The sequence below is a fragment of the Papilio xuthus genome, unplaced genomic scaffold (assembly GCF_000836235.2).
Source record: "Papilio xuthus unplaced genomic scaffold, Pxut_1.1 DF825858.1, whole genome shotgun sequence".
NCBI lineage: Eukaryota > Metazoa > Arthropoda > Insecta > Lepidoptera > Papilionidae > Papilio > Papilio xuthus.
Window position 1 is genome coordinate 69,084 of NW_013532791.1, and position 26,067 is coordinate 95,150.

Sequence of the window (26,067 nt, forward strand, 5' to 3'; positions counted from 1 at the left end):
ATAATGCCCAGTTTACATGATTCCAGTCCAGCGATCGACATTAGTGTTGGATTGCAAATGGAATAATGTAAACCGGAGAGAGCGAGGTGTGTATAATGTGTTGTGCGTGAGACAGGCGTCGCAGGCGCGCGACCTGCTCTCCCGCATGCTGGTCATCGACCCCGAGCGTCGCATCTCTGTGGACGAGGCGCTGCTGCATCCCTACATCAACGTCTGGTACGACGAGGGAGAGGTCAACGCGGTACGTACACCCTCCACCTCCACCCTCCACCTCCACACATACGCACACAAAATAGAATTTATTGATTGCGTTGTTGGAGGATTTTATTATATTTAAGATATTTAATGAAAAGTTTCATCAAATTTTAAATATGTCAATTACGAATTTGTATGTGCAGCCGGCGCCGGCGTCGTACGACCACTCGGTGGACGAGCGCGAGCACACTGTGGAGCAGTGGAAGCAGCTCATCTACCAGGAGGTGGTGGAGTACGCCGCCCCTCCGCCCGCGCCCGCACACCCCCCGCCCCCGGACCACGCCCAGCCAGCGCTCACCACATAGGTACACCCTCCCCCGTACCCAGACATCTAGTCACACGACTCTTGACTCTACCTAAGAACCACAAATAACTTGTTGCAGGTACCAGCCGAGCTGACCGCCGAGCTGTAACGGTGCGAGTGACGCATCGTGCCCGGGGGCGTGGCTAAAGCGGTCCGGGGGCGTGGCCAGCTCATGCCGGGGCGTGGCCTACGCCGCGACGGGCGCTCGGCGGTCAGTCGAGCGGCAGTCTCCTCTACTCTACTCACTTCCTGTTTCTTATATGTATATGTAGGTTAAGCACTCGTTACGTGGTGTCTCAGTCGGAGTCGGAGTTTTGCTGTGGAAAAAGTGCTCGGAAATTCAAGAAAGATTCTAGAAATAATGGCTCTGTTGAGGAATGCGGCGCTAGAAAACACCCCAGCGTATGAAAAGTCGGATACAAACTGTCATTATATAAAAGTGTGTGTGTCTGTGTGTTCGCAGCGGTTTCGAGGCGGAGTGCCTTTTCTTTGGTCGCGGACTGGACTTTTCGTATTAAAAATGTTTGTTATAGTGTATGTTAGAGTCGGGACACGTGACGTCACGCTCGGCTACTGTAAGGTTAAGCTTAGGGTGCGGTCACATTGAAGCGAGAACGAAGCAGAATGTGAATGTGTAAGAAGTAGGAGAAAGGAAGGAGTGGAGAAAAGTTAGTGTTATTTATCGACAATAACATGCGTTGTGAAATTACCGACGATTGTATTTAGCTGGGACTTCAATGTAAACGCACCCTTATTCTGTTGTAACGTGCAATCTTTTAGTTAATTATAAACACGGAATGTGAATGTTGTCAGGTTTGTGAGTATGTACAGGACCTCAGACCTCTGGAGAACTGGCTCCGTTATTTTGTTGCTGAACTATTTCTAAATAAGGTATCGTCCATTTATCACGTAACACTCGAAGTGGGGAGGAGTTCTGAAAAAAATCACAAATCATCACGGGGTGGGGGAGTTAACACAAGATATCACGTTATTTTCTGACCGATGACTTAAATGTGAAGAATAAATGAAGACAGTGTGCAAGTGGTAGAGATATGGCAACTTTTAACAACTTTTTTGACCCCAACCCCGTGGACTCACTTGATTCATAAACAGCTCCTACAATCTTTATTTACACAATTTCGATCTTGGATTGAAACAAGATTTACTTAAACCAAACGAAAGTGTCCACTTTACTTTTTTTTTCAAACAACCACTTTTTACGTTCGAGTCAGCAAAGTTTGACATGTATTAAATAGCAATGTTAGTTTGTATCTATATATATGATGTCTGTCTGTGCGTCACTGAGCGTCGGTATTTGTTTGTAGCAGACGAGACGTGTATACTACACGTCTGTATGTCTGTCTGTCTGTTGATAGAGTACGATACGAGTAAGTAGGAACTAGTTATGTTGTTGATATTGTAATACTGGATTTAGATAATAAAGTACATTTCTTAAGTAGTTCCCGTAGATTGCCTCGCGCTACACACTAACATACAACACTATTCAACTTTTATATATATATATTAATCCTTATCTCTATTATACTAAGTTTTACATTAATTATTTCACTGCCGAAGTATTTGTAGGAAAATGTTGACAATCACATTCTTTTAGAAAATAACTAATATTTAATTTAAAAAAAAAATAGAATTCCAAATTTAACAACTGAATTTGAGTTTAGTCACTCTAAACTTGATTTATTTATTATCTAGATAAAACCTACTTGTTTTTTGTTTATAAATAAAAATTATACAAATGAAACTTTGTTATTAGAAATATATTAAAATCTCGAACGAGAATTTGTATTGGTAGTGTCGTTGTGATGCAGGCGCGGGGCTACACGTAGGTTACTGTTTGAAACCTCAGTAGGTGATATTAATATAATATTAGTAGGACAGTCCATTCTGTTGGCTCCACTGCACAACATAGAGCGGGACGCCGAACGCGAAACCTTCTCAACATACATTCTGTCTCACTCGCACGAGCGGCCGACATCTTGGTCACATATCGCGGACCTGTCAATTTATTTTCACACGAGGGCAGAATAATAAATTAAAGCAGTAGTACAATGCGGTACTAATATTGTTTGAACGCTTAATTGGTATCAAAACTGAAGGCAATGTAACATTTTATTGTCTTTTTGTAGAATTGACAAAATGTAAAGATATAAAGCCGTGATAGTTAGAAAGATTTTGTCACTCTTAAATCAATGTTAGTATCAGTGTCCCTAGTTTACTGTTCTACCCTAGTGTGAAATAGCATTGTCAGGTACATACCTCGGCCTCTCTCAGCAGTGCTCTTAGCTGGGAATACATGGAAGTTACAATCGTTTTTAAGTGAAAAAAAATATAATTATGTTCTTATTTTATTTTATTGTTAAATATATTTTTTTTTTATTTTAAATATAATTTTAAATTTTTGTAATAAAATATTTTTTTGGCAAAATCAAATAAAAAATATATTATCTTTTATTTCTGTTTAATTTTTACGATATGTGCTATATATTAGCAATTTTACAACTTCATATAAAAGTGCAATATTTGTCGAATTATTTTTCTCTTTTAAATCAATGAATTACGATTTATTTTTATAATTAGTACATATTATTTAGTTTGGAAATGAATAACTTAAGCCCGGCTACGCCCATATCCATTGTTACTTGACTTTTGTTCCATTACGTAGGTTCGATTCTCGACTTCCCAATTCAATGTAGTTGTTAGCGACTGCATAGAGCAGTAGAGAATATACGTAGGTCACTATAGATTAAACACAACTTTTAAAACACTAAACAACAGAGACGATAATTCATGTTTTTCAAAGTTCCTAGCAAAGAATATTTGTGACAAGAGCAATCATATCGTCATCGGTTATATTTATCAACAAAATCGGACAAAATTCTCATATTAATTTTCATATAATTGACGAAACCATACGAAGGCGATTGTTACAAATATTCCTGCTAGACCCACAGTAGTGGAAGGTTAATACCTTGTTTACATTATTCCAGTATAGTAGGACAGTAGCGCTCAAAACAAGCGCTGGCATACAACTGGTACATGTAAACACTAACTGGCGCTAGTGTGCCACTGTTCTAATCTGTTGATAATATGCTGTTTAATTGTGTGAAAACAAAAATGTGAGTGAAATGTAAAATTTACTAGCCTACGTAAAGTCTACTACTCTAGCCCAGCTGATTTAGTAACGCATAAGGGAAATAAAAGCTTTCAAGAGTATACAATAATTATTAAAAATTTTAAAAGTAAGTCGTAAGTAGTGACTTGTAAATATAATGAATAGGCTAAATGGAACGAAAGTGAAGATACATCGTCTATAGGGCACATTGCGATAGTAAATATATATATTTAAAAGAGATTCACAAACTGTACGTCCAAATTGTCCATTGATATGTTAATGTACCTATTACAAATTACAATAATGTACTCGTTAGAGCGTATTTTAGTGGGTTGGCGTGCGCGTGCACTCGCGCTCGCGGCACCGGCGGCTTGTAGAACGTATTCGTAAGGAGTTGACACTTGACGACTATCAAAAAACTTATTTTTACTGTAATCATAAGTTATTTCATATTTTAACTGAATAAATCAAAATGGTTATTATATACGTTGTTTTTATTATTCTATATTTCACTATGAATGAGATTGGAAAATATAATAAATGGTTCAACTTATCAACCCGTACTTCAACAGCCCAGCGGACAACGAACTCATAAAATTTATAAAATAAATCGTTACAAAAACACTGTACAGTCAGCGTCATATAGATCGTAACAGACAAGATATGCAAATATATAGGTACATCAAAAGTAATCAATTATATCGGTACAACAAAAGTCCTCAAAATAATAGATACATTCACCCTGCTCAAATACATCGGTACATACACAGCGTCAAATATATGAGTACATGCAAGATGCTCATAAATATCGTAGCAGCCACAGCGTCATAAGTAACGAAGCAGTCAAGGTGCGCAAAAATATCGGTACATTTGACAAAATTGAACTCTATCTCTATATACTTGTGATACAATTTGGAATAAACTACTTCTGTTACATTCATTTGACACTTTGCATCAAACCATTTTTCAAAATTTACTAAAAGCGTTCGACGCGGATGACAGATATAAGGTAGATAAAACCAACATCAAATTTAAGTTTGTCATCATATATGCTAGTTTGGTCTCGTGGCCTTACCGTTCGCCGCCGTTTGTACGTAAGGTCGGCGGTTCAAATCCCAAGCCACTATTTTTTTTTTGATATTTAAACTTTTTAATTTTAATACCGAAGCACATGTAATTAAACTCTATCGCCGTAGTTATTAGGTACTTTTTGATATTGCCTTGGACTAATGAGTTTGACCGTTAAAGTACTTTTCTATTTCAAACAAAAATGAAGGAGATAAAGCGATGCTATTGGCATGTAATTTGTTTATTACTCATGTTTGTTAAACTTGTATCGGTAAAAATAACACTTTTACTTTTACCTTTTACTGATACTGATTATATTTAAGAAACAAAGAAAAAAAACTGATTGTCAATATCCAAACTACATCAAATTTTTGGTCGATTGCAATAAACATTCCAGTGTGCGTGGGCGCGCACACATATGTAGATAACACTTGTACGTATAGTTTCCGCGCGTACCATTCTTAAAACCCGCAAAGACAATCCACGCTCCGCCCACTCACTTCACCCGCGATGGTCTGACCTAATTGTTGTTAACTTTATTTAAATTTCTTTCTACCCGACAGCGAAAATTATAAAAAAAAATTGTCGAGCAAAATTTTACATTACCAAATTTTTACTAGTTATGAAAAAATAACCCCGTGATTGATAAAATGATAAAAAAGAAGCCTGAGATTCGAACCGGTAAACTTACATATTACGGCAAACATACTAGAATACTGCGCCAAACTAGTATATATTGTGACAAGGCAAAATTTGATATTAGTTATTACGTATCTGTCATATTCGGCGTGACAAACTTTTATAATATATTTAAGCGTTATGACAGGAGAAGAAAAATATTGGGTTGCCCAGTAAGTTCGTGCCGCTTTATAAGGAAAATTGAAACCCTGTTCTCTTAAATTTTTGGAAATGTTTTTAAATTATATTGGTACGACTCTATACCTAAAACGTCTTTTATTTTTTTCTAAAATTTTAAAAATTAGTTTTTATCTCAACCAATGAAATGAAATTATTTACAATATAGAAATTTTTGTGACGTTTGATAATGGTGGAAATCCGAAAATGAATCCACTTCAGCTACAGTCTATTGTAAGCTTTATATCGAAAATCAGAACGAACTTTCCGGACAACCTATAATGTTAATACAAAGTGTCAAATGAATGTAACAGAAGTAGTTTATTCCGAATTGTATCACAAGTATATAGAGATAGAGTTCAATTTTGTCAAATGTACCGATATTTTTGAGCACCTTGACTGCTTCGTTACTTATGACGCTGTGGCTGCTACGATATTTATGAGCATCTTGCATGTACTCATATATTTGACGCTGTGTATGTACCGATGTATTTGAGCAGGGTGAATGTATCTATTATTTTGAGGAATTTTGTTGTACCGATATAATTGATTACTTTTGGTGTACCTATATATTTGCATATCTTGTCTGTGACGATCTATATGACGCTGACTGTACCCTCGCGGCTAGTATTAAATTTCATAGTATCATTTCTATGTAATTTTTTTTATGAGAGAATCTATACCAAATACCGTTATGACGATACCTCTTTACCTTCGCAATTGAGTTAACCATTTTTTATGCCAGTGTTCGAGTTCACAACACCCTATCAAAGTTTTATGCTATATACGACTGCTATTTGCGGAAATGACATAAAAAGCTCATAGAATTAAAAATGGCAATCTAAAGGCCTTCAGGGATATAGAAAACTATAGTTCCATAAGGGGAAATAAATATAGGTGTGTGAAAAATTGTTTTTTGTCAATTTATAACAAAGAGTATATAAAATAAGAGACGGGACTCTTGACTACTAAGATACACAAACGGAGAATAAAAATTGTCATTTTCAATACTAGCAATATTATGAACAAGTCTCCGTTGCTACCAACCTAAAAAAATCGATATGTCAATTTCCTTTTCGACGTTTGAAAGTATTATTCGAGGGAAAACAATTTAGGAAAAATAAAACCATTTCGTTAATTGCAACTTTAATTTAATCTTCTGACTAAAGCGAACATATTTTAAGAACGCAACATAATGCTCACTACTTTCGTAATAATACCATTATTGTTTAGTTCACCAACAAAATACCCCAACTTTGATAAATGCTTATTTGTTCCAGTTTGTTTATTTGATAGGTCATATTTTCTGATAGAGCTGGAGTAGTAGTGCCACTCTCGTCGGGACAAATAGAATAACCCTGGAAAGAGATTAGCTCCTATCTGTTGGTAAAATATTTAGAAAATTGCTAACAAGACAATATGCATTGAAGCAAAACAAATAGTCATCATCAAGCTCACTATACGGACACACTATATTCCACTGAGGAGCTCGGAGCCTACCCTCAGGAATGCGACTAGGTCTTATTCAACAACGCAGAGCCAGTGAGGGTTGGTTGACTTCACACATATCTTTGAATATCTATGCAGTTGTATGCAATTTGTAATTACAGTAAGAATGTCGGATGGATGTTATCAAGAAATTCGAAGAACGCATTACTATATAGTGGAGATCGTACCTGGATATGTGAAATATGATCCGGTCAAGCGCCAACTGCACTGCCGACGCTCCAAATAGTCCCCTAATCCAAACTTTTCCTATCAAAACATTGCAAATGTACAAGTCATGTTAAATATTATGTAATGTAAAAAAAGAATACAATATTTAAGTTTTACTTCTCAAATAAATTCATAAAATTATCATGAACCTAAAGATTCCGCATATTAACTCTTTTGTTATTACTATTCTCCATAGATGTTTAACCAATAGATTCCTTAACGAGAAAAATAATGAGCTTAGGAGGCATAATTTTGGGGTAAAGTACCTGTGTTGAAATTTCAATTACTTGTAAGAAAATTGTATACAATCTCTATTTATTTTTTATTACTTAGTTCAAAAAAGTTTAAGATATATTATAAGTTGTGATATTTGTAAAATCCAAATTTAATAAATTAATTTTGTTTCACATTTCACTAAAAGGTATTTTTTTAATCTTTGGTACTTGATACTTAATTCCCTGTATTTTTATTTTCTATACACTGCATTTCCCAATTTTGAGAAAATTTTATTATGCTCGTGTATATTTTATATTAGTCTAATACATATTAGGTGCGCAACTAAGTTCTCGCTTTTTTTCGATAAAAATATAACTTTATTATTAAAAAAATGGTTACAAATGAATCATTCAAAGTATTGCCCATCGCTAGACACAACTTTTTCCCATCGTTCTGGTAGAGTTCGAATACCTTGACGCCAGAAGTGTTCGTCTTTTGAGGCTATCCACGAATCAAGCCATTTTTGATTGTCACAAATTTAACTGCCATAAATCTACCAAATGTGTAAAATTTACAAGTCTTTTTCAGTAGCTTTCTTTTGATTTATAATATGAAAGTCAATTTTTTATCTGCACAACAATGAAAACAAGTTACTCTTTGAGCGTCATTTTGACATTCGGTTTGAACTGTCAATGTCAAATGTCAGGTTAAAAAATCCAACCAAAAATGCAAAAAAAAGCGTCGAAACATTTTTGGGATGTGGGATTGTGTTAAATGTAAATAGTTCCGATTTTTTCAAGTCCAAAAGTTTCAAACGAAGAGCAGATTGAAACAATTGTTCACACATAAAATTAAAAATCAAAATGTCGGAAAAAGAAAAGGGAAAGTTGACTACCCAAACAAAACACATACCGAAAGATGCACAAGTGATAATGTCTATCATGAAGGAGGTAGGAATCACAGATTATGAGCCTCGAGTAGTTAACCAGCTTCTAGAGTTTATTTTTCGTTACGTGACTTGTATTTTGGAAGATGCGCGAGTATTTGCTAATCACTCTAAGAAGAAGACAATCGACCTGGACGACGTTAGGTTGGCCGTTCAGTTGCAGCTTGACAAAAGCTTCACGAGTGCTCCACCGCGGGAAGTGTTACTAGAACTCGCGAGAACGAAGAATGTTAACCCTTTGCCATTGATAAAGCCACATTGTGGACTTCGGTTACCACCAGATCGGTAAGATTTTTTCCAGTATACACACATACTTCTGTTCTGTTCTGTTTCTTGTTTATGGCTCTCCCTCATCGGATTGGGCCAATGTCAAGTGTTGCACACATACTTATTGTAACTTATAAAAGTTTCAACTTTGAACAGTGCCTGTCCAGTATAAAACTATAAGCCATTGTGACTACTCGCCACTGTTCTGAATTTGATTTTTTCTTAAGGTCATCATTTTGAATTTGATGATAAATTGCAATTTTTTTTACAAATTTCAGGTACTGCTTGACAGCATGCAACTATAGATTAAAAGTTCCAACAAAGAAATCTATCACAAAACCACCACCCACTCCCGTTGTCAAGACTATGACCACACCGAAACCTCTCTCAACACAACAAAATGTGGTTGTCAAGAGACCATCGGGTGCTATAGTTAATGTTTCATCATCAAAAGCTAATGTAATACCCAAACCATTACTGAAATTTACGTCAGGAAGCAAGGTTTGTATACTTTTTTGCTATATTTTTGCTCATATTCTGTATAATTTATTTCATCACTCACTGAGGTTTCTCTCAAACAAAAGTTTCTTACAAGAGTTTCTGTGTTAGGTTTGAATATAGCATTTGTAATAAAATGTGTCTTTCAGGTTGTCGCAAAACCTGCAGTACGTGTGACAGCTGGACCCTCTTCACAAGGTCCTCTTAAAATGGAGATCGACGAACCTGGCGCACAGAAACGCAAGCGAGATGATGATGATTATGATTAAGTAGGCTTCTAATAAACTTAGTTTGTGTATAAGATATAATTTTATTGATAAAAAATCATATAAGTTTAAATTTTTTTTTAATTAGAAAATAAAAAGGCTAAAAAAAAATATACTCTTTTATTCACAATACAATATAAATAAGCTCTCAATTATCCTTACATTTTACAAAAAAATCTTCAAAAATTCATGTAAAAAATCTCATTTTATTTCTTCTCATATTTGTAAAAACCTTCACCAGTTTTCACACCTAATTTACCCTCCGATACTAATTTATTTAATAAAGGAATTGGCTTAAACAGTTGTTGATCAGGGTATTTCTTGTGCCAACCATCCAGGATAAACTTGTTGGTATCCAGTCCAACATAGTCTGCCAATTCTAATGGACCCATGGGGTATCCAGCTCCCAATTTCATAGCTATATCAATGTCTTTAGCGGATGCATCACCTAAAACAAAAAAAAAACATTTCGTAAAAGCCCTCACTTTTTAAATTAGTGTTAATAATGAAATAATTTGTGTTTATTCAAATACAACAAACATTGAATAAACAAATGAAATTCTATTTATAAGAAATTCACCTCTTTCAAATAGTCTTATGGCTTCCGCAATATAAGGCACCAATAACCTATTGACAACAAATCCAGGTGTGTCCTTGCAGGTGATGCAAGTCTTCCCCAATGCTTTACCCCAGTCCATCATACTTCTGTAAGTAGTTTCAGATGTCTCCGCACCGCGGACTACTTCTAGTAAACGCATCACTGGCACTGGATTGAAGAAATGTAATCCACCGAACCTGGTATGAAAATTTATTGTTATTTTCTCATAATTATTATTAGAGTAGCCGTCACCTGCAACTCCATACACACATAATTTAAAAAAAAAGATGTAGTAGCCTATGTACTACATCTATGCCTTTCATTGCAATCCCCTCAGCCATCCTGGAGATACATTCTAAGACCTTTAATATTATTATTAAGAATCTTAGTTGAAATGAAACTTACTTGTCTTTCCTCTTGACCACAGCTCCAATCTCATTAACAGACAGAGAAGAAGTGTTTGATGCAAAGATTGTGTGATCTGGAGCAACCTGGAATTACAGGAGCAAGAAGTAAAAAAGTAAGTATCTATAGCTTAAAAATGATAATATGTTAGATATTTTATCAATATTCTTCACCTCAACTTATGATGATGGATTCTTAACAAATCAGAATGTGAGTAATATATTCATGACACATTGGTAACTTCAACAATGTCATTATTCTTATGAAATATCACTTACTTGATCAAGTTTTTGAAATAGCTGGTGCTTAATGTCAATATTCTCTACAATAGCTTCAACCACAAGATCAGCAGTCTGTGATCCGCTTACTGGATCTGTGGCCGTTTTAATCCTGCCCATAGCCTCGGAGACGAACTTCTCTCCTTCCTGTGGATTGTCTTTGTACATCTTCTTTGCAACACGGCCAAGGTTGTTGCCGATAGACTTCTGCGCCTTTGCCAAGATGTCACCGTTGACATCCACCAGTGTGACATTCTGACCAGCCTGTGCGGCTACCTGCCAAAATTTTTTTTTTAACAGAACGATATTTTTACATAATACAAACTATTTACATTTTTTATGATCATGACAATTCTGTAGGATATAAACTTTACTTTTGATAATAAAAAAATAAGTTAACCTTTAAAAATTTGATATTGATATTAAAAACAATGGCAAGGTGATATCTTATGAGAATGTGTAGAATAATAAAATAATACCTGAGCTATGCCAGATCCCATCAGCCCACCTCCTATAACTGTTACATTTTTAATCGCGCTTTGAACAGCTGAAGAGCATGAAAATTGCCTAGTAATTACTCCTAATTGATTCATATTTACTGATTTAATGACTTTAACTTTAAATGTGAAATAAAAGTTATGCCAAAGTTGCGATACAAATTCCAAAGTTCACTGGCCTTTAGATACTTGCTGCGTTCCGTTTCAATCTCAAATATTACTTTTATCTTTAGGGTTATATGTTTTACAGCAGTTAAGGAAAATCGGTGACTACACAGCTTCTCCTTTTTTTAATGGACCTTATTTTTAAGTTCAGTTAAAGTAGAGGAAAATAATCAAAAAAAATATTCATAACATTGTATAAAATGAAACCTTAACAAAAAACAAAACATTAGTTAGAAGGGAACTTATATGTCAAAATCGAATGTTTGTTTTTTTAAGTGTAGTCCAGTTTAATGTTAATTTTGTAAAATTTTACAAAATTTTCAAATCAACCAGACATTAAATTCATTCAAATTTTTACAAAAACTTTGGGATAGTGCCAGCAAAATGTGTGAGCTTGCAAGCTGTCGTAAAATATGCTCTTCAATGACAGGCGAGTACATTCTTATCATTTAATTTTGTTTGATAACAATTATCATTCGTTTGTTTTCGTATAACATCGGCATAAGTGATACTATTTGCTGAGATAACTTTGCTTTCGGAACATTGAACGGTTTGGAAAGTGTGATTTCTGGATTTCACCTCGTCGGAAAGTGGGAAAAAGTTGAAAATGAACAAATTTGTCGGCCTAACCAGAAAGTTTTCTAGCTCATCGTCTTTAAATGCAATTAAGACGGTTACTGTGGTCGGAGGTGGGCTTATGGGATCAGGAATTGCACAAGTAAGTTAAATTTAAATATTGTTATATTTAAGAAGTTTAATCTCTCTGCCCGTCGTTTCCCGTTGGGCCAATTTATCGGTAGGCCGATCGGTCCGAGAAGTAATATTTAGTTAAGTAATATATAATGTTATTTACATATCTCACATATTTAATGAGTTCAATGTAATATGAGTCCAAAGTGTCTATTTTCATGCTTATAAATATTAAATTAACTCTCTTTGCATATATTAAAAATTTATGAAGCCAAATTAAAATTGTATATATTAATTTAAATTGTTATATTGCCTTAAAGGTTGCAGCTCAAGCGGGTCAAAATGTAACAATAGTTGACATAAAACCCGAGTTGCTGGATAAAGCACAAAAATCAATACATAATAACTTGACAAGAGTTGGTAAGAAGATGTACAAAGATGATTCGGCAAAGATTGAAAACTTTGTCAAAGAATCTTATAATAGAATTCAAGTGTCCACAAAAATAGAGGATGCTGTTAAGGCAGACCTTATTATTGAAGCTATTGTTGAAAAACTTGATGTTAAACAAGAGTTATTTAATAAACTTGATCAGGTAACTTCTATTTTATTTAACAGATCTGTGGTTATGTCAAAAAACTACTGGCTAGATAGATATTGTTGAGGCATGAAAACTCTTTGCTCTTCAATTCTGTACAAAAAGAAAAAAAAAGAGCCAATGAAATCTTATGTTTAGTACATTCTAAAACATTCCATCTAGTATTCTTTTGCATTCTATTACATTCAAATTATTTAATTGTTGTGCATTTTGACAGAGTGAATATTGATTGGTAGAAATTATTATGTTTTTAATTTTCAGTTGGCTCCAGAGCATACTATTCTGGCCACAAACACATCCTCTATCTCCATTAATGAGATTGGTGCTGGCATCAAAAGGAAAGATAGGTAAAAATTTTAAACTATTAAATAACATTAAGTAATCAATTTTTATATTTCTATGTTGGTCACTTTATTTTAACTATAATTTTGGGTCCATTATGGGTTATATAAACGAAAAAAAAATCTCATTAAATAACCCAACTGATTTTTTTTTAATTTTTTTCTTTTTTTTTGTAGTTTAAAGAACAATATAACTTATGTTTAATTAGTTATATTGACAAAAGACATAAAAAGGCATAAATTGAATGTTACAGATATGGTGGTCTACATTTCTTCAACCCAGTGCCAGTGATGCGTCTTTTAGAAGTTATCAAAGGTGATCACATCTCTGAAGCCACTTATCAGACGATGATGGAGTGGGGCAAGTCAGTCGGGAAGACATGTATCACCTGCAAAGATACACCCGGCTTTGTGGTGAACAGATTATTGGGACCTTACAGCGCAGAAGCTATAAGATTGTATGAGAGAGGTTAGTTGATATCATGGTTTTTTTTATTTTTTTTAGTGATTTGGGTTAAATCGCGCGGTTTTTAATTTTTATTTTAGAATTTTGATTCTTATTGCATGTTTATTATATCGCTTTTCGGCTTGGAACATAATTGTTTGGCAGTACACAAAAAAAAACTTTACTAATGCATTGTAGGCAGGTAAGTAACATTTTTATATAGCATTATATTTTATTATATTGACATAATTTATGCAAAATGTTTTATTTTTTTGATAAGTTAAAATCATTTTTCTATTAATCGACAAACTGCTTGCAATCAACGCTATTTTAGTGGCTAGGACAGCGAGATAAAGTGCATTTGCTTCAAAGTGATTCCATAGCAAATTTCAGAATTAAATATTATTGTCAGTTCTATACATTGAATTTCGTTATGGAATCGCATCGTAGCGAATGCACTTTGTCTAACCGTACAGTCAGCGTCATATAGATCGTCACAGACAAGATATGCAAATATATAGGTACATCAAAAGTAATCAATTATATCGGTACAACAAAAGTCCTCAAAATAATAGATACATTCACCCTGCTCAAAAACATCGGTACATACACAGCGTCAAATATATGAGTACATGCAAGATGCTCATAAATATCGTAGCAGCCACAGCGTCATAAGTAACGAAGCAGTCAAGGTGCTCAAAAATATCGGTACATTTGACAAAATTGAACTCTATCTCTATATACTTGTGATACAATTTGGAATAAACTACTTCTGTTACATTCATTTGACACTTTGCATCAAACCATTTTTCAAAATTTACTAAAAGTGTTCGACGCGGATGACAGATATTACGTAGATAAAACCAACATCAAATTTAAGTTTGTCATCATATATGCTAGTTTGGTCTCGTGGCCTTACCGTTCGCCGCCGTTGGTACGTAAGTTCGGCGGTTCAAATCCCAAGCAACTATTTTTTTTTTGATATTTAAACTTTTTAATTTTAATATCGAAGCACATGTAATTAAACTCTATCGCCGTAGTTAAAAGTACCTAAACTTTTTGATATTGCCTTGGACTAATGAGTTTGAACGCTAAAGTACTTTTCTATTTCAAACAAAAATGAAGGAGATAAAGTGATGCTATTGACATGTAATTTGTTTATTACTCATGTTTGTTAAACTTGTACCGGTAAAAATAACACTTTTACTTTTACCTTTTACTGATACTGATTATATTTAAGAAACAAAGAAAAAAAACTGAATGTCAATATCCAAACTACATCAAATTTTTGGTCGATTGCAATAAACATTCCAGTGTGCGTGGGCGCGCACACATATGTAGATAACACTTGTACGTATAGTTTCCGCGCGTACCATTCTTAAAACCCGCAAAGACAATCCACGCTCCGCCCACTCACTTCACCCGCGATGGTCTGACCTAATTGTTGTTAACTTCATTTAAATTTCTTTCTACCCGACAGCGAAAATTATAAAAAAAAATTGTCGAGCAAAATTTTACATTACCAAATTTTTACTGGTTATGAAAAAATAACCACGTGATTGATAAAATGAAAAAAAAGTAGCCTGAGATTCGAACCGGTAAACTTACATATTACGGCAAACATACTAGAATACTGCGCCAAACTAGTATATATTGTGACAAGGCAAAATTTGATATTAGTTATTACGTATCTGTCATATTCGGCGTGACAAACTTTTATAATATATTTAAGCGTTATGACAGGAGAAGAAAAATATTGGGTTGCCCAGTAAGTTCGTGCCGCTTTATAAGGAAAATTGAAACCCTGTCCTCTTAAATTTTTGGAAATGGTTTTAAATTATATTGGTACGACTCTATACCTAAAACGTCTTTTATTTTTGGCTAAAATTTTAAAAATTAGTTTTTATCTCAACCAATGAAATGAAATTATTCACAATATAGAAATTTTTGTGACGTTTGATAATGGTGGAAATCCGAAAATGAATCCACTTCAGCTGCAGTCTATTGTAAGCTTTATATCGAAAATCAGAACGAACTTTCCGGACAACCTATAATGTTAATACAAAGTGTCAAATGAATGTAAAAGAAGGAGTTTATTCCAAATTGTATCACAAGTATATAGAGATAGAGTTCAATTTTGTCAAATGTACCGATATTTTTGCGCACCTTGACTGCTTCGTTACTTATGACGCTGTGGCTGCTACGATATTTATGAGCATCTTGCATGTACTCATATATTTGACGTTGTGTATGTACCGATGTATTTGAGCAGGGTGAATGTATCTATTATTTTGAGGACTTTTGTTGTACCGATATAATTGATTACTTTTGATGTACCTATATATTTGCATATCTTGTCTGTGACGATCTATATGACGCTGACTGTACAGGACTACTGTACAAAACCTCGTGGCTTTTCTTTTAATGGGAATAGATTATTAAAGATTTCTATTTTTAGCCGACTTCAAAAAGAAGGAGGTTATCAATTCGTTTATGGTTTTTTTATGTGTGTTACCGCGTAACTACGTCCCTAGTGGTCCAATTTAAAAAAAAAATATTGAAAAGTTTTGCTTTCAGGTCGGTCCCATTTTTTTTTAAATTTTTTGAATGCACTGATTTGACTTATATTTTAAGGTGATGCATCCAAAGAAGATATTGATATTGGAATGAAGTTAGGCGCAGGATATCCTATGGGTCCGTTTGAATTGGCTGACTATACAGGACTTGATACCAACAAATTCGTACTGCAAGTTATGTATGAAAAAACCAATAACCCGGTGTTCAAGCCTATACCACTTCTAGATAAGATGGTGACTGAAGGAAAATTAGGTATTAAGAGTGGAGAAGGATTCTATCAATATAGAAAATAGAATTTTTACTGATTTTTTTAATTTTTTTTAACATATTTCATACTTGGAAATATTATAGGTATTTAAAGGTGCTGGAAGACTGACAATGACAATATTTTTTTTAATAAAAAATAAAATATTTTATATAAAAAAAGTTAATTGACATTTTATTTTTATACTCGATAATAAAAAATGTAATTGGATAAAGCGTTTTATTTAGTTCAAATATGTTTTTTTTTTATTCCTCAAGTAAGAGAATTTCTTAAATGAATATAACATTGTGTAAATTTATTATCAGATAAAAATAATTCTTTAAATATTATGTTATGACGTATGTTAAAATCATCAAGTTCCAAGCAGTTCAACTGTTATCAACGGAACCATAATGTCTTTGATAAAGTATACCCATAGCTGATTAAAATAATCTTTAGTTTTGTGTTATGACACTAGAACTAATGACATTATCAATAGAAAGAAAATATATTTCAAAAAGACCTGAATTAGTGTAAACAAAATATTACTACATACATTTTACGCTAAAAAGGGTACAAACTCTACTTCATCATCTCTTTTCCTAAAATTAAAAAAAAAAGTCCGTTGATACAACAACTAGCCGTCGCCCGCGACTCCGAACGTGCGGAATTATTATATAATAATTAAATATAGGAAAGTATATTATCACCGTTAACTTAGGGTAGGCTCCGAGCCCCTCGGCCGCGGACGAGAGCGAAAGCGTGCCCGTGGTCTCGTCCCGAACAGAGGGGTTTAGTGGGTATAAAGCATTCCCCAATGAAAAAAAAGGCTCCGAGCCCCTCGGTGAGCACTATAGTGAGCTGATGATGATGATATTCTTCCAGGCTGTGCTCTATATCTATGAAAAAATTTCAGCCATACCCATGCAGACGTTCTGATATCTTTTAACATCCATCCAAACATTCGCATTTATAATATTAGTAAGATATTATTCCCGCATTCTAACAAAAATAAGGTTAAATATTTTAAACAATATTTATGTTAATTTGAATGTACAGTGTGTATACTATTGGTTACGATTAAGTCATATCTTGAACGGAAATACTTCTCATGTAAGATATGAGATAAATATACAGAATAGGACAAAATAGATTTAACCGTTTTTGAGTTCTTATGCTTAATAATTTTAGGTGACGCGACAGCTTCTGACATTGATACGGCAATGAAGCTAGGCGCAGGATTTCCTATGGGACCTTTAGAACTGGCGGACTTCACCGGTCTCGACAACAAGAAGTATATCCTGGAGATTATGCATCAAAAGACCGGTCTAACCGTATTCCAACCTATTGCTCTTTTAAATAGATTAGTGGAGGAAGGAAAAGTTGGTAAAAAGAGTGGAGAGGGATTTTATAAATATAAATCTTAGTTGTAAATATAAAAGTAACCTTGGATTATTCTATAGTTTTATAATAACAGTAAATACTAGTTAATAAATTTGTAATATTACATAAGAATTTTTACAAAACGTATATTAAGTAAAATATGTTCGAATATTTTATTAAAAGCGAGATTAAGATAACTTCACTGCTATTATTTAAATAAATACATCGTTTAAAGTATATACGTGTATTATTTAATTACTAGCTGTTACCCGCGACACCGTCCGCGCGGAATTAAAAAAAAACTTAAAGAGTAGCCTAAGTGTTCCTCCAGTATATGTTCTACATCTGTGCAAAATTTCATTAAGATCCTTTGAGCCGTTTCTGAGATACATTCTAACAAACAAAGATCCATCTAAACATTCGCATTTATAATATTAGTAAGAAGTAAGATTCAATAACAAATAGTAAGTATTTATAACAGTTGGTTGGGTTCTCAGGGATGACGATATGTCGACGAGATTTCGGCCTCAGAAATCCACGGTAATCCTGTAAACAGTCCACTTTTTCTACGAAAATGCGCTATAAATATGTAAAACTTCGTAAGACATGAAATATAATTCAGGGTTAAGGAAAATTGTATTAAGATTGTAAACGAAATTTTTTTTATCTACACATCGATCAAATGTATAAAAAAAAGATTCGATAAGTAAATGTCTACAATGATTTATATTCGATTAGATAATTCGAGTTTTCGGAGTAATTTTGCTAAGACGCAGTTTTTAGTAAACTTGTCGAGTAGCACTTTGTCGTCTTTAATACACCTTATTTTTGCTAATACCGTATTGTGTGAGTGACCTTTTGGATATTTTATACGTTAATTAATGTTAAATTTATGTTTATTTTAATTCCGTGTTATGTGAATGTTACGCAATTATTGTGGATTATCTTACTAATATTATAAATGCGAATGTTTAGATGGATTAATGAATGTTCGTTTGAAGGTATCTCCAGAACGACTGAATGGATCTCGATCAAATTTTAACATACATAAAACAAAGACTGGAAGAACACGTAGGCTACTAATTATGTATTTGAATACCGCGCAGACGGAGTCGCGGGCGATCCCTAGTTAAATTGTATAATAACTATCTGTCGCCCGCGACTCTGTCCACGCGGTATTAAAAAAACTTAAGTAAATGCGTTCATCCAAACCTTGTTCTAAATCTGAGGAAATTTCATCAAGATCCGTTGAGCCGTTCCGGAGATATCTTTTGGCAAACATTCATCCATCTAAACATTTGCATTTAAAATATTTGTAAGATAACGTAAATATTGGGGTAGCAAGACAAAGCATTTATCAGTCAAGGTGACAGGTGCAGTCGCGGTATTGCACTCACCTTTAGGGTCAATGACCTGTCTATCTTGCAATTTGCTAACATGAAAATATTGAATAATATCATTTAAACACATTCAAATACACAAATACGACATAAGTTTATTTAAAAGTTTAGAGCAAGTGTTTTTGAATTTAAATTACTTCGCTATATTTTGAAGGGAAATAATATTTTTATCTACCCTCATAAATAATTATAGAACGACCAACAAAGTTATGTTAAAGCATTAGTCCAAATAGCGTATTGTAGAAAAAATATTTATTAAGTGTTTTGTGTTCACAGATCGTTTGCTAAATGAGTGATGTGTGCCAACAGCAGAAAAAGAGGCAGCCGATACGGCGGATGAGATCCATTTATCAGGTAATTTAACACTTTGCCCGCACTCAGAGTCGTGTTATGGTCACTAATACATACTCATAATGCAGATAAAATAAGCGAAATCACACATACTAATTACTTATGTTATATTTTTTGTATTAGTTATGGAATTTATCGTTTTTAATTTAATTAGAACGAGGCGTTGTACAATCCCTAAATAAAAAACCCTTATTTAAAGAAATATTTAATAGCAAAAAGACACAGAAACTGATTTGACATTACTGAATTCAAAAACGTATTCCTCTTTTTTTATAGTAAATATCAGCTAAAATTGTTAAAACTCCTTAAACAGGCGTTTTAATGTTAAAAGATTACAGTAATATTTAGACTTATTTTGGCACATAGGGATAGTCTTCATTACTTTGGAAAGAAGTAAATTGAATTTGAGTTAATCTACGATTTAAGTTATTATTGTATGAAGGTGCACTACGGTCTGCGTCCACGCGAGGACGAGATGACGGCGCGGCCATTTGTGCTGCCGACGGAGTCTCCAGAGGTGCACAGGTACGCGCTCCAGGTAGCTGGTCACCAGACCACAAAGGATACAAAGTATCTAGGTAACTTATTAATGATTCTAATACTTTTACTTCTACTTATGAATCCTCGCCTTTATTTTCTTTTATAGTACATCATCTAAAAGTCTTTTTTGGACTCCAGTGGGTCCATCTGAACCTGTTTTGAAATCATTGGCTTTGATAGAGCAGTTATGTTGTTAAGTTATTATTATACATCAAAACAAAAGAATCCATTGTTAAGAATTAAGATAATTATTTATGGGACTAGAATAAAAATTCATGGTAAAAGGCGAGTCTGCACTGAAGGGTAAAATACTTCCAGGTCTTCTCCAATGCAGCAACGGCAGAATACTAAAGCCGATATTAAAGGAATCTCAGAAGCGCGAAGTGGATTTCTACGAGCGGCTGGCGAGCACCAAGGACCCTGATTTGTTGGAGTTGCGCAAGTTCACGCCGCAGTACTACGGCGTGCGACAGTTCGCGTACAATGGACACGAATTGGAGTACATAATGCTGGAGGACCTCACTGAGAGGATGCTGGAGCCCTGCATCATGGATGTTAAGATTGGTGAGATTTTAATAATTGTTATCGTGTAAAAATATCCGATTGTTGTATGTGACATCTTGTCATTTGGTTTCTTAATTAGTTATTATCTTAATTAGAGTTCTTAATAGATTAAATAGTAAATTTGAAATAGGTCCGCAGTGTCATAGGATGGTAAAACTCAATATGCAATGAACTCTAGCACTACTGCATAGGTAAGAGGACTTGGGATAAGTTCGCGAGCGCGGAGAAGATAGCGAGCGAGGAGAGCAAGTACCGGCGCTGCAAGCAGGAGTACTGCTTCTGTATCCCCGGGTACCAGGTGTACCGGGTGGACCGCGGGGACCTGCACAAGTACGGCAAGGACCACGGCAAGCGTCTACACGGACACATGGTCATCGCCGGTGAGACCACAATCCATTGTTCTACTTACGGCTTACATCCGAAACTAATAATCAATCGGATAGACTCAAAGATTATTTAAAATATTTCGTAAATTATTAGAATGTATCCTTTACCTTTTAAACGATTGACTATGTTTTTCGATTGATAATAAACATCGGTGGCTCAGGTGTTTAAGCACTTGACTCGTAATCTGCAGGTCCTGGGTTCGAATCCCGCCATGTACTAATGTGTTTTTCGATTTTACACACGTTTATAAGACGTTTTTACGGCTAATAAAAACATCGTGATGCAACCTGCACATATCTAATAAATTCAAATATATGTGTGAAGTGAACCCGCAGTGAACCAGCGTTGACTATGGCCTGGTCACCTCTAACTTAGAGTAAGCTCCGAGTCCCACAGTAAGGACGTATAGTGAGCTGATGAATATTATGGATTAAAAATACCGCGGATAATCAAAAATGATTCGTGATAATATTGTACTAGCGATCCGCAACTACCTGAACGCGGGGTGTGTGGGGGTTGAGGGTGGGGGTGGTGGTGGTGCGGAGGTGTCGGCGTGCCGCGCGCTGGTGCTGCAGCAGGTGGCGTGCCTGTGGGCGCTGCAGAGATGGGCGTCGCGCGCTCGCTCGCTGCGTCTCACATCCACGTCTCTGCTGCTCGTGTACGACGCGGCCAGACTGCGCACTTGCTGCACACAGTATGTACCCACCGCTACACCCACACTTTTTCTGTACTTTTTTAAGTATAAAAGACTTTAATTCGTCTTTTGCTTCATTCTATAATTCACTAAAGAAGGTCCTGCTAATTAATTTTTATAAATTTATTTTAAGGTTCAAGATTAATGAAATATAAAGTTAAATCTCTTTGGTATAAATTACGTCAAAAATGATTGCCGATAATCTCTGTCGATATCCGACGGCTCTAGAATTGAACTATATATGTTATTTTTTTTACAATTTCAGAAATCGTTCCTACAAGCCGATAGCGAGACGCAAATCCATACATTCCACGGACAGTCCCACTGCGGGCTCCAACTTCAGCGGTCAGCTCGGCTCCAAGGGGCCGGTCTACCGTAAAGTGAACTCTGTACCTCTCAGCCCCATGTCAGTCGCACGCAACTACTTCTCACCTCCTCCTCCTATCACATCGCCCTGGTCTGAAGCCTTGGAACGATTAAATCATAATCATTCCTTCGAACATAACTATGAAAATAAATTATCTAAAATAAAAATGAATTATCGAGCGACATTGGATCAACTGTGCAGTGAGATGCCTCACCCCAACCCCTGGGGCACGGTCAAGCTGATAGATTTCGCACACGCTTACTTTGATGATGATGAAGATAACGTCGACTACAATTTCAAAGAAGGCATCGATAGTTTGGTTCAAATCTTCGAAATGTTACTCCAAGAGACTGATGATCAGGTTTTCTGACAAATTTGTCAAAATTAATCATATGAGGAAAGTTCATAGAAAACCTCACAGAAATTGTCTACTTTTTTTTCATATATAGTAGTCATAAAAGTGATAATATGGAGGTGGACCGTTACTGTGTAAACATACTTGTTTGAATACATCGTCCATTAACCATAGGTTTTTGAGACCAAAATCCTCGTTAAAAACATTACATCTGCTGTCATAGATAAGTCAATAAACAACAATAAACAAGACTTAACACAATGTAATTTAATATAATATTGTTAAAACTAATAATAATTTTGTTCAACCCTTAATAGCCTGATTTACATACGATAGTTATTTATTTTTAACATTACTGTGTTTGCTTGATAAAATAAAACAATAGTGAATTATTTTTTTTAAATTTCGTTGGAAAGAATATTATAAAACAGTAAAATAAGTGCAGCCAACATATAAAAAAAACTAATAGTAATGTGAACATTCGGTTTAAAAGATTGGTATTAAAATTAAAACTCTAGGCTAATAAGGGTTAACTTATTTTGACATATAATTATGCAAAATTACTTTTGTTTGTGTGAATTTGTTAATTTATATTCCTGTTTACTTTCATAATGTATAAAAGATGAAATTATTCTAATTTTTTTAAATAAAAGACATTTTTCGCTTTCGCATTATAAGTATATTATTTCTGAAATCAGCCAAAAAAAAAATTACATCCCAAATAAAACATATATACTTAATAAAGGGTCGGGGGAGTGGGTGTGAACCTCACGGCGGCAAGAGTACCTCGAAAAGGTACCAACAGACATAGTTAATTTAGTATGCAGTGTAGAAAACACATTCTTAGCTATTCACGACAAAGAAATACTGCAAATCTTAGTACAAATTGATATTATTCAATTCCAAACATCTTTACAAATATTTTAAACCGTGGGTTTCCGAAACATCTTTGACAAAACTGAACAATTGTTTTAAATGCAGATTTGGATTTCAAAAACCTACGGTTAATTTTATAAATTGATTTCTAAAAATCTTAGCTGAAAAAAAAACACTAATTTAACATATATATTTTAAAATTAGATTTTATTAAAAATATATAAATAACATATGTATAATAACCGTGAGGTCTATAGATAAAGAATTAGGAGTAACAAAGATTTTATTTATAATGTATTCAATAAAGCAAAATATTAACCTAGTAAATAACCGAAACACACGAGCGAAGAAATATTATCATTAAATCCAATAAAAAAAAACATAAACATGCTTTTTAATCTGTAACATGTAACACGCGGTGTATTCAATAAATGTTACAAGCATATAAATCTAGTGTTACCATATAATATACAATGAAAATTAAAAAAAAAAATAAACGTACGCAGCACAACAAGCACCTTGTAATCAATAGCATTTACATTAGAGTATTATATATTTAATTACATCTTTTTTTTTTTGATAAATTTTCTCAATTATATTTTCATTATGAAAAAAAAACTACACACATGGCGGAGGAATTTCAACATTTTCACCTTAATTTAGGTCGGAATATCACAATAAGATCGGAGTGTTGCTAGCGCGCTGTCACGTCGCAGTACACTGACGTCCTCTATAACACAACGTCCTCTCAAAACCAACACCAACGAACAATATTATATTAACTTACGTAATACCAGCGCCGAACATAATTTGATTTAATGTATATTAATATTTTAATGTAATTAATAGTGAATACCTATCCAAAGATTACATTTACTAAAGCAATAACGGTTGGTTGGAAAATTTTAAAAGAAATCAGAATGAAACTGTTAAAAATAACTGAAAAATTACAAAAAACACTGACATCTATTTATCTGCTACAAGAAAAACAAGATATAGAAAATTAACTAGTTATAGATTTTATTAAATCACAATTGCGCATGCGCAGAAGCCAAAAATGGCGGTAAATTACCTCAAATGACAGATGTCAGTTTGAAAAAACTCCTCCAAAGTCTGTCACATTAAACACGTTTAATCTATTTATTTGACAAACGAGAGAAGTTATAAATACGCAAAACAAATAAAGATATAAAAAAGACTAAAATATAGTATTTTTTTAATTTCGTAGTAGATTTAAATAATTTAATCCACAAATTTTTTTATTTTGTTTTGTCTTTTTATTTTGTTGCTTTTATTTTCTTAACTGGCAATACTGAGATAAATCATATAAAATGTTAAAGTATCAAGATATATCCGGCGCGGAGTAAATTTAGCAACTAGAACGCGAGTCAAGTTCACAAAGAGCTGACTGACGTACAATAAGACACTTCTCATTATAATTGTAAATTCAAATTTCTTCAGGACCGAATTTCAAAATATGTAAAAGTTTCATTAAAAAAAATTGGTCCATTAAAAATAAAACGATTCAATTATAATCGTTAACTTACTGCAAAGATTTTATCATTAAAATTTTAGAGACTTGTCAAATTAACGTCGAATTTTTAAAATGATTATTAAATCATTCGACTTAAAATAATTATAAATCTACTCAATTAAAATAATATTTTAATTTTATATGAGTTTGATTAATAAAATAATACAAGAAATTACATTTTGTCATAACACACAATATCTCATCATTAAAATGATATAATAATCAGATTTTAATAAAAATTTACTTGCCGGTTAAATAAAAAAAAAATTGGTAGGTAAAACAAAATAAAAATTAATAGATAATTGACTATATGCTATTAATGAAGAATATGCTAGAAATGAATACTATTCAAAGTTTCGTGAGACATTATACTAAACTGACTCATCCTGATGATGATGATGTGCTCGAAACTAGTCGGTACCGCCACCGGACGAATATACGTCAGTGTTTAGCCGTTTTTATATCAGTTTAATGAAATATACTGTTAAAATCATTAAAAATATTAAATTATAATTGTTGATTGATTAAAATATTTTTTTTATTAAAAAAATGAATTCCAATTCAATCATTATAAAAATTATTCAATATATTTTTTAATCATTATTGAAAGTCAGTCCTGAGAAATTTGCTGATACAAAAGCTGGCTTGCATTTAATTTTACAAACACTAGCAGGATATTTCTAAATATCTAAGATAGAAAAAATAATGATAAAAACCGAATCATTAATTAAATTAAAATTTTAATCGATCCCGTTTTTATACCTTATTTATTATTTTCTAAAAAGGACTTACAAAAAATCACACAAATTTAAAAATAAACGTAATGAAAAATATCAAGAAACATGGGATTAAAAAAAACTATAATCTCTATGGATTTATAGAGCATGCCAGATATTGTACCAGTGTTTGTAATGTTTTATATAAGTTTGCACTGCAGAAACATAACCATAAAACTTGTGTCGACATATATCAAGGTTTCGTTAGTGCAAACTCACATATAGGAGCCAGTGTTTGAGTTGGCACGTCGAGTTCAAAAGTACTCTTGTTCACGAAGTGTCAAATCAAATGTTGGGTACAACTGCCGCACTCAGAAACGTTAAGTCCACCTTAGTTTAGATTTTTCATATTAAATCTTATCTACTGTAGATTTAATGCGAGATATCTACACCAAAGGTTATTAATTCTCATCTCTGAGTGCGGGTAGTATGCGTGTGGTTGGGATGGTGGGGTGTGGGGTGTGTGTGGGGGGGGGGGGG

At 33.8% G+C, this 26,067-nt stretch overlaps 6 protein-coding genes across 12 annotated transcripts in view; 4 read left to right on the top strand and 2 right to left on the bottom strand.

The window, feature by feature from the left end:
* bsk (mitogen-activated protein kinase dJNK) overlaps positions 1-2,192 on the top strand; it is a 55,739-nt gene extending 53,547 nt beyond the window's left edge. For all 5 annotated transcript variants that reach the window (XM_013322893.1, XM_013322896.1, XM_013322894.1 and 2 more), the window contains 3 exons: positions 116-241; positions 399-560; positions 639-2,192. In XM_013322893.1, the coding sequence (XP_013178347.1) occupies positions 116-241; positions 399-560 (288 nt within the window). In that variant the 3' untranslated portion in view covers positions 639-2,192. The remainder of the gene's footprint in view (positions 1-115; positions 242-398; positions 561-638) is intronic.
* A 6,104-nt stretch (positions 2,193-8,296) lies between these two features.
* Positions 8,297-9,585, top strand: Taf9 (TBP-associated factor 9). Its single transcript, NM_001311935.1, is given in 3 exon segments — positions 8,297-8,778; positions 9,039-9,261; positions 9,408-9,585. Coding segments are annotated over 3 exon segments (642 nt in total). The 5' UTR covers positions 8,297-8,479; the 3' UTR covers positions 9,528-9,585.
* Positions 9,586-9,668: 83 nt separating this feature from the next.
* Positions 9,669-11,430, bottom strand: 3HCD (3-hydroxyacyl-CoA dehydrogenase). The gene is given in 5 exon segments (NM_001311973.1): positions 9,669-9,972; positions 10,105-10,319; positions 10,528-10,613; positions 10,806-11,081; positions 11,285-11,430. Coding segments are annotated over 5 exon segments (933 nt in total). The 5' UTR covers positions 11,399-11,430; the 3' UTR covers positions 9,669-9,730.
* A 308-nt stretch (positions 11,431-11,738) lies between these two features.
* Ipk2 (Inositol phosphate kinase 2) lies at positions 11,739-22,784 on the top strand. Of its 2 annotated transcripts, none has more exons than XM_013322887.1 (7): positions 11,739-11,897; positions 19,420-19,497; positions 19,937-20,072; positions 20,353-20,598; positions 20,790-20,978; positions 21,466-21,679; positions 21,945-22,784. In XM_013322887.1, exons 2-7 carry the CDS (start codon positions 19,432-19,434, stop codon positions 22,414-22,416), a joined length of 1,323 nt encoding a protein of 440 aa, XP_013178341.1. In that variant the 5' UTR covers positions 11,739-11,897; positions 19,420-19,431; the 3' UTR covers positions 22,417-22,784. The 2 variants fall into 2 exon arrangements, with proteins under 2 accessions (XP_013178341.1, XP_013178342.1); XM_013322888.1 differs by lacking the exon at positions 11,739-11,897 and adding an exon at positions 18,466-18,589.
* On the top strand, positions 11,897-17,805 carry LOC106125614 (probable 3-hydroxyacyl-CoA dehydrogenase B0272.3). 2 transcript variants are annotated; one of them, XM_013322891.1, is made up of 5 exons: positions 11,897-12,185; positions 12,478-12,750; positions 13,015-13,100; positions 13,349-13,563; positions 17,552-17,805. In XM_013322891.1, exons 1-5 carry the CDS (start codon positions 12,075-12,077, stop codon positions 17,785-17,787), a joined length of 921 nt encoding a protein of 306 aa, XP_013178345.1. In that variant the 5' UTR covers positions 11,897-12,074; the 3' UTR covers positions 17,788-17,805. The 2 variants fall into 2 exon arrangements, with proteins under 2 accessions (XP_013178345.1, XP_013178344.1); XM_013322890.1 differs by lacking the exon at positions 17,552-17,805 and adding an exon at positions 16,174-16,546.
* A 2,693-nt stretch (positions 22,785-25,477) lies between the features above and the next one.
* Positions 25,478-26,067, bottom strand: part of LOC106125594 (uncharacterized) — a 6,355-nt gene continuing 5,765 nt past the window's right edge. Inside the window, exon 9 of the mRNA XM_013322865.1 lies at positions 25,478-25,499. Within this exon, the coding sequence (XP_013178319.1) occupies positions 25,478-25,499 (22 nt within the window). The remainder of the gene's footprint in view (positions 25,500-26,067) is intronic.

Excerpts from the sequence above, each read along its gene's own strand:
- LOC106125614 (XM_013322891.1), top strand. The coding sequence starts at position 12,075 with ATGAACAAATTTGTCGGCCTAACCAGAAAGTTTTCTAGCTCATCGTCT. Across the intron at positions 12,186-12,477 it reads TGGGATCAGGAATTGCACAA|GTTGCAGCTCAAGCGGGTCA; the intron begins GTAAGTTAAATT and ends ATTGCCTTAAAG. Across the intron at positions 13,101-13,348 it reads GGCATCAAAAGGAAAGATAG|ATATGGTGGTCTACATTTCT; the intron begins GTAAAAATTTTA and ends TGAATGTTACAG.
- Ipk2 (XM_013322887.1), top strand. The coding sequence starts at position 19,432 with ATGAGTGATGTGTGCCAACAGCAGAAAAAGAGGCAGCCGATACGGCGG. Across the intron at positions 20,073-20,352 it reads AAAGGATACAAAGTATCTAG|GTCTTCTCCAATGCAGCAAC; the intron begins GTAACTTATTAA and ends AAATACTTCCAG. Across the intron at positions 20,599-20,789 it reads CATCATGGATGTTAAGATTG|GTAAGAGGACTTGGGATAAG; the intron begins GTGAGATTTTAA and ends ACTACTGCATAG.